The sequence below is a fragment of the Lipotes vexillifer genome, unplaced genomic scaffold, assembly GCF_000442215.2.
Source record: "Lipotes vexillifer unplaced genomic scaffold, Lipotes_vexillifer_v1.1 scaffold217, whole genome shotgun sequence".
In the NCBI taxonomy this organism is placed as follows: Eukaryota; Metazoa; Chordata; class Mammalia; order Artiodactyla; family Lipotidae; genus Lipotes; species Lipotes vexillifer.
In genome coordinates this window covers 1,373,174-1,381,243 of record NW_006788200.1, presented here as the reverse complement: position 1 = coordinate 1,381,243, position 8,070 = coordinate 1,373,174, and the positions used below count along the sequence as shown (strand labels likewise).

General features: G+C 48.9%; 1 protein-coding gene across 1 annotated transcript in view; it reads left to right on the top strand.

Annotated features, from left to right (window-relative positions):
• The window catches only part of FSTL4 (follistatin like 4), a 448,259-nt gene extending 440,769 nt beyond the window's left edge, over positions 1-7,490 (top strand). The window contains exons 14-15 of the mRNA XM_007461353.1: positions 4,524-4,633; positions 6,782-7,490. Of these exons, the coding sequence (XP_007461415.1) occupies positions 4,524-4,633; positions 6,782-7,490 (819 nt within the window). The remainder of the gene's footprint in view (positions 1-4,523; positions 4,634-6,781) is intronic.
• Positions 7,491-8,070: the final 580 nt, after the last annotated feature.

Genomic DNA, 8,070 nt, shown 5'->3' with positions numbered 1-8,070 from the left:
GAAAGCTGCTGGGGGGTGGGGGTGGGGGTGGGGGATGAATTGGGAGATTGGGATTGACATGAATACACTAATATGTATAAAATAGATAACTAAAAGAACCTGCTGTATAAAAACTTGAATAAAATAAAATTTAAAAATTCAAAAAAACTTAAAAAACAAAACTATCAACTAATCTCACTTATGAATACAGAAGCAAAATTCTAAACATGGTATTAAAAATAGAGTCCAACAATGCATCTAACTGCTCGAGCAGGGAGCAAATTCCTGGGATGCAGTAATGGTTCACTCTCAGGAAATCAGTCAACATTACTCATAACACAAAACAGAAAAAAAGCTATAATATTTTCAGTAAATGCTGGAAAGGCATTTAACTAAATACAGCAGACATTCTTAATTTTTTAAAAAAAAACTAAAAATAGGAATAGAAGACATAAACATAATGAAGACTATTTCCGAGAAACCAAGAGGAAATTTTGCCTAAATGACAAAACACTAAAAGCATTTTAATTAATAGCAGGAATTAGACCATTATGCCCACCATCACCATAATTGGAAAGTCTTAGAAATGCACTATGACAAGAAAATGAAATAAATTGAATAAACCTACCTTCATCTCTGTGGACTAGGGTTCAGGAAACCACTGCTTGCAGAAACTGCTCCTGGAAATGTCAGTGGGCAGAGCCTTTGCGGTGAGCAATTTGGAAATGTGAACCAAAAGCCTCAGAACATTGCTTTCAATCCAGCAACTTGACCTCTCAAAACTTATCCAAAGGTGACGATCAGGGATGGGCACAAAGATTTAGCTACAACATTATGTGTTACTGCAATGTTTATATTTGCAAAACATTGAAAATACCATCTTAATGTTTCTAAATATCCAACACTAAGGAATTGGTTAAACAAGCTTTGCTATGACTAAATGAAGGTGGTTTTGTAAATGAGGCTTATTCCACCAAGGCCCTGGCTCCTGGGCACCGTCTCGAATCCTGCCCATCATGCTCTCGCCCACCCACTCCCAGCTTTCAGCTGCCTTTCTGCCCATCCCACTCGATATCTTGCACCCTGCCCTTCCCCAGCTGTCACCTCTCACCTGGCTTTGTCCACTCCTCTGAAGCAGATGCTCAGACTTCCCTACCCCACACTCACTACTAACTTACACCTCCTGATACCCAGCCAACTATGTGCATCTCCTGAACCAAGCCCCTAGAGCCAGGAAATTTGAGAGGCTCAACAATTATCTTTTGGTCACAGATGTGCCCAGCCATGCGCTGGGACACAGGCCAAGAAGGAATTCATGACTCATTGGAGAAATGAGGCTGACTAGCCCATATCAGTTCAGTGGCCCATGACACCGGGTTTTGATGAAGTAACCTCTGAATATAGGGTGTCAGGGTGGTGATGCATGAATGACACTGACTGCTGACGGCCTGTAATTTTCCATCTCTATTATAAGCTAAAATGACAGACCTTATATCAAGCAATGATTGCATGGCTTCTTGGAATTCTCTGGCATTTTCACCTGGACTCTCTAAGATCCAGTTTCCTAATGTTGATATTTTCTTAATGCCTAGTTCTAAGCTTTTCCCATGGACTTGCCATGGAAGTGTCATTTGGCCTTTGTTTTTTAAATCACAGGAAAATAACCTAACTTTAGAGCTGCCCCAACACTGAAAATCACAGCTCTCATCATTCTAATCCGGCATTCTGCCTGCTGACCCCTCAAGGGAAGCATGATCCAAAAAACTAAAGCCTCAAACCTGCCTGAGGAAGCAGTGCAGGTGCTGTTTGTCTTGTCATTAAAGTAAGAGGCAGAAAGCAGTCCCACTCTTAAAAGGCAAGAGCATCCGGAGCTCTAAGCCATGTGAGTCACAAAGCCCCATCACAAACTGTCCTCAGCCTCAGGCTGCAAAAATCTGAATCCTTCCTTCTGTATAAATGGCCACAACACGAAGATCAGGAAAAGCGTCTCCCCTCTCGCTGGTCAGGGTCTGGCGTCTGCCTCCTGTCCTGCTAAGAGGGCCTGGGCTTGTCCTTAGGGTCCTCCAGCCAAAACTGCCCACAAGCTGGCCAAGCCCCTCATCTGGCTGCAGGTCTGCCACCCTTCTGGGCAATCACCTAGAACTCGGAGGCCGAAGAGCACATGCAGAAAGCAAGAGGACCCAGGATGGCTGGCTCAGTGTCTCCAGCCTGCCTGTGCCCAAGGCCTCAGTAGCTGATGGATAAAAGCCCAGCCTGACCACGGGGGGCCTTTCTGGCAGGGCCTCCAACCCATGCTCTCATCCTGTCTAACCCCAGACATCACTTGGCTCTGTTCTGTGCTGCCACCGTGCCCTTCCCTGATACAGACACAGCAGGGACACACACCAAGGAATGGCTCAAGTCGCCTCCTGCCAAGCACGCAGGGGAGAAAGTGGTACCTCCAGGGGAACAGAGGCATCATGCTCTGTCACTACCAATTTGTACAAAACACAGGGCCTAATTCTTCACTTCTCACAGCAAGTCCCCTTTCTGAAACCGGAACCCTCCCCAGCATCCTAATCACAGGCATCTAAATGAAATGGCCAAGACACTATAAAACTCTTAGAGGAAAACATAGGCAGAACACTCTATGACATAAATCACAGCAAGATCCTTTATGACCCACCTCCTAGAGAAATGGAAAGAAAAACAAAAATAAACAAATGGGACCTAATGAAACTTCAAAGCTTCTGCACAACAAAGGAAACCATAAACAAGATGAAAAGACAACCTTCAGAATGGGAGAAAATATTTGCAAATGAAGCAACTGACAAAGGATTAATCTCCAAAATTTACAAGCAATTCATGCAGCTCAATATCAAAAAAACAAACATCCCAATCCAAAAAAATGAGCAGACGACCCAAACAGGCATTTCTCCAAAGAAGATATACAGATTGCCAACAAACACATGAAAGGATGCTCAACATCACTAATCATTAGAGAAACGCAAATGAAAACTACAGTGAGGTATCACCTCACACTGGTCAGAATGGCCATCATCAAAAAACCTACAAACAATAAATGCTGGAGAGGGTGTGGAGAAAAGGAAACCCTCCTACACTGTTGGTGGGAATATAAATTGATACAGCCACTATGGAGAACAGTGTGGAGGTTCCTTAAAAAACTAAAAATAGAACTACCATATGGCCCTGTAATCCCACTACTGGGCATATACCCTGAGAAAACCATAATTCAAAAAGAGTCATGTACCACAGTGTTCACTGCAGCTCTATTTACAATAGCCAGGACATGGAAGCAACCTAAGTGTCCACTGACAGATGAATGGATAAAGCAGATGTGGCACATATATACAATGGAATATTACTCAGCCATAAGAAGAAACAAAATTGAGTTATTTGTAGTGAGGTGGATGGACCTAGAGTCTGTCGTACAGAGTGAAGTAAGTCAGAAAGAGAAAAACAAATACCATATGCTAACATATATATGGAATCTAAAAAAAAAGAAAGAAAACGGTTCTGAAGAACCTAGGGACAGGACAGGAATAAAGATGCAGACGTAGAGAATGGACTTGAGGACACGGGGAAGGGGAAGGGTAAGCTGGGACGAAGTGAGAGGGTAGCATTGACATACATACACTACCAAATGTAAAATAGATAGCTAGTGGGAAGCAGCCGCATAGCACAGGGAGATCAGCTCTGTGCTTTGTGACCACCTAGAGGGGTGGGATAGGGAGGGTGGGAGGGAGATGCAAGAGAGAGGGGATATGGGGATATATGTATGCATACAGCTGATTCACTTTGTTGTACAGCAGAAACTAACACAACATTGTAAAGCAATTATACTCCAATAAAGATGTTAAAATAGATAAAGAAAGAAATATAAATACAAATAAAAAATAAAATAAATGACACGGCCAGCACCTCTGACAGGCTGCCTGCCTTCTCTAATTATGGAGTCACAGTTCTCAGAGAGCGCCTCTGTGAGGCGCATATGACAGAGACTCTCAACAAACCAGCCCAGGTGCCTGGCATCAAGGGAAAATACAGAGCCAGTCAACGATTCCAGCGTTTAGCATTTTCGTTATTTAAAACCTCGCCGCCTTTCCCAGGGTGGCCTAGGTGTTGAGAAGGTGGGACTCCCTGTCGTGGAGGAGGCTGTCTCTGAGCAGAGATGCTTAGGTTCCGAGGACCCTCTCTCAGAAGCCCCAACACAGCCCCTCCAAGTCCTCACTCTGCTGTCACATCACGGTGGCTGACAACATGCACCAGAGTCAGTCAGGCGCAGGCCTGACCGAGCAGGAGGAGGCGATTCAGGCATTCACTCCCGTCTCCCCACTTCCCCTCCCTGGAAGTATGGGTCCCTGCCTATGCCATTCCCAAGCAGCTCCCGCTCTGCTCCTGGCCCGCCCAAGACGGTGACTTGCCCATCATCTCTCTCTCAAGCAGCCTCTCTGCCGGGGTCTCCAACCGAGTGTGCATGTGTCTGCAGGTTTCCAAGCCCCGCTGGGATGGGTGCTCACAAGGACTTCCGCTCTGTGTTGCAGGTGATCACAGAGGCTAGCACCGGTCAGGGTCAGCACCTCATCCGCACACCCTTTGCAGGAGTGGACGATTTCTTCATTCCTCCAACAAACCTCATCATCAACCACGTCAGGTGAGACCGGCCCGCAATGCCCTAACCTACTCCGTGCCCCAGCTCAGCCCTGCAAGGGGCAGCTTTGCCCGGGGTGGCCCCGCACCTTTCTCTTTCCCCCCCACTACTCCTGGGCTGGCTTTGGACCCCATCAGGAATGGACAGAGAAATGGCCCCATCCCCAGTCCTTAATTGTTAAAGTTAAGGAAGGCACACAGCTCCTAATGCCCTCAGGGGCCCAGTGAGGTCAGGAAGTCTCACCCTTGGGTGAGGACAGCCGAGGAAAGAGAGAAACAGCTGTGGTTAATTGAGTACCCTCTCCTTGCTAGACGCAAGAAACTAGTAGAGGCGGTCTCGAATCTGTTTTATAGATGAGGAAACTTAGGCCCAGAGAAATTAAGACACTGGCCAAAGTCACACAGCCAGGAACTGGCAGAGTCAGACTAAATGCAAAGCTGGGTGTCCTTTCAGTGCCCCATTTGGCCTCATTCTCTGCTAACCACAACCTGTGGTTCCTCTAGGAGTCCCCAGAGCAGCCATGCAGGGGCCTGCAAGGAAACAAGGCCTCCTCGGTGTCTGGTTTGCCACCATCCAAAAGAGCAGCTTAATAATAACAGCCATGGCCTCGACTGCAAGCCTCATCCCAGCCTGGCCACTCCCCTTCCCTATTCATTTCAGAGAACCCCTGACATTTTCTGTCAAGGCACCACTGCCAGAAGACTGAGCGTGCCCTTTTATAAAGTCATCAGGACCCAAATGTCTTGTGGCAGTGTTTATGCCTTCCTTTACTCTGACATCAAGCACCTTTTTCCAGGGAAAAATGACTCATTTTTGCAAGCTGAAGCTGGACTTGTAAAAATAGGACTCTCCCATTCATCTTTGCCCAAGGGAGAAAGTAACCACTTTATGACCTCCCTACCTCACTGCAGAGAATACCTCTAAAGAAAGCCTCTAAAATGGTTGTAAATGGTAAAACCCCTCAAAGAAGCTGAATTCAGCCAGGGGTCATGCAAACTCAGGCTCTGCAGAGCCTGCGTGTGACTTTTACATTACCGTTTCTTATAAGCATGGGGTTTTCGTTCCTGCTCTTTCCATGCTCTAGCTCTTTAAGGATGCTTTAAAGATGCTGTAAAGTGGGCATTTCCCCTACTCTGAGGCACAGCTTGTTATTCAAGAGAAAACTGTGGAAGAGATTTTTCTCTGCTCCTGTAGGTGTACACAGCACCCAAAGGCCTCTGCAAGTGAGGGGTTTAGGCAGAGGCTCTCACAATCAGAGGGAAGTCCTGCCTGGAATCAGGCCCTTCTGCAGCTCACAACCAGCCTCCAAAGAGGAGTTTCACGAAGTCCAGATATGGCAGCTTCCACCTACTGACCTCTTCCACTAAAGCTCCCTCTTAGATTTAATCCTCCCAACAGCCCTTGGAAGGAACTACCCTCTTTATATTAGCAGGGGCTTGAAGAGGCAAGCAACTTGCCCCAGGCTCTGCAGCTAGCAGGGCACCACAGCAGTGCCAGGCCATCTGGCTGTAAAGGTAAAAGCTCTCCTTAGCCCCAGCCCAAAGGGGCTTCCTGTGACCAGCATCATCAACGTGGCCAGGGAAGAGGCTGCCCTCAACCCTTACCCACGTTCCTCTCCAAAGGTAAGGGAGCATGGATAGGACATCTGTCCTTGTTCTCTTGCATCTGCATCCCCAAGTTCTGACCCAGCCAGTAGTCCAAAAACCACCTCAGATATAGACTCACGTCTCCTGTCCTCCTAGCAGGCAGAGTCAGGGCAGACACCTCTTGTCCTTTCCCTCCAGCCACAGGCCCGCCCCTTCCCAGCTGCTGCAAGGCCTCTGGTGAGCTGAATCAAAGGCATCCCCGAGACAGAAGCTGCTGAGGCACAATTATGCTCTTCCTTTACCATCTCTAAAGATGCGTGCATATTACAAGAGCGTAAATCCAGGAACATTTTGTAACTCAACTGCATTTGGTTTGAGATCATAGATGAATCGCTTATGAAGCCATCTCCTGCAGAACGGTAGATCTTATTAATAGGCTGTTAGTCACCAAAGGGTTATGATAAAGGAAAAGAGAAAGGATGCCATCGTTTGAGACAAATGACCTATCTATCCCCTACCCAGAAAGTCCTCCTGACCTCTGACCTCAGTTTGCGTCTCCTCCCAGGTTCGGCTTCATCTTCAACAAGTCTGACCCTGCAGTCCACAAAGTCGACCTGGAAACACTGTTGCTCCTCAAGACCATCGGGCTGCAGAGCCACGGCTGCCTGCCACAGGCCATGGCCCACACCCACCTGGGCGGCTACTTCTTCATCCAGTGCCGACAGCACAGCTCCTCTCCAGCCGCCCCGCAGCTGCTGCTCGACGGTGTCACGGACGCCGTGGTCGGCCCCAACGGCCACGTTACCGGCACCCCACACACTTCCCCGGATGGGCGCTTCCTAGTCAGCGCCGCCTCCAGCAGCCCCCAGCTTCACGTGCAGGAGATCACGCTGCGGGGGGAGATCCAGACCCTCTATGACCTGCAAGTGAGCCAGGGCGTCTCAGACGTGGCCTTCCAGCCCTCCTTCACCCAGGGCAGCCAGTACTACGTCTACGCCACGCTGGAGACAGAGCCGGACCTGCTCTTCCTGGAGCTGTCCACGGGGAAGACGGGCATGCTGAAGGGCTTGAAGGAGCCGCCCGCGCCCGCGGGGCCAGCCCGAGCCTGGGCCGGGCCCCGCAGGATCGTGAGGGACAGCGGGCTGTTTGGGCAGTACCTCCTCACGCCGGCCCGAGAGTCACTGTTTCTCATCAACGCGAGACAAAACGCGCCGCGGTGTGAGGTGGCGGGAGTAAAGGGGGGGACCACAGTGGTGTGGGTGGGCGAGGTATGAAGCAGCCACGAGCGCCGCCTGGTACTGACACCGCAGCCCCAAGCAGGCACCCTGTACATTTTTACAGACAAAAGCAAAAACCTGTATTCGCTTTGTGGTTCAACACTGGTCTCCTTGCAAGTTTCCTAGTATAAGGTATGCGCTGCTAACAAGATGGGGGTTTTTCGTTAGGACGTATGATTTCTGCCTTGAGCTACGATGAGAATATGCTGCCGTGTAAAGGAATCATTTCTGCGCCCAGCTACGCACCACGTGACCTGGGCCGCCATGGAACCAGGAGCTCCTGCTTTCCAGGCGGATGCTTCTGTCGGTTGCCTTCGCCTAGTCATTCTCCAGGGTCCGGCCAGACTTCACCCTGATGTGGCCTGAAGACACAGGCTCCCCGGATCAGGGCTCTCCCTCCCGGCGTGAGAGCCACATCGCCCTCGCTCTGGACCTCATTTTCTCCTTCGCAGTTGCTTCTTGTTGCTTCAGTTTTCTTTCCATTTGACTTCTTGTAAGCCTGAGGGAGAGCCAACAAGACTTATTGCATCTTGGGGGATGGGGAAATCACTCACTTTATTTTGGAATTTTTGATTAA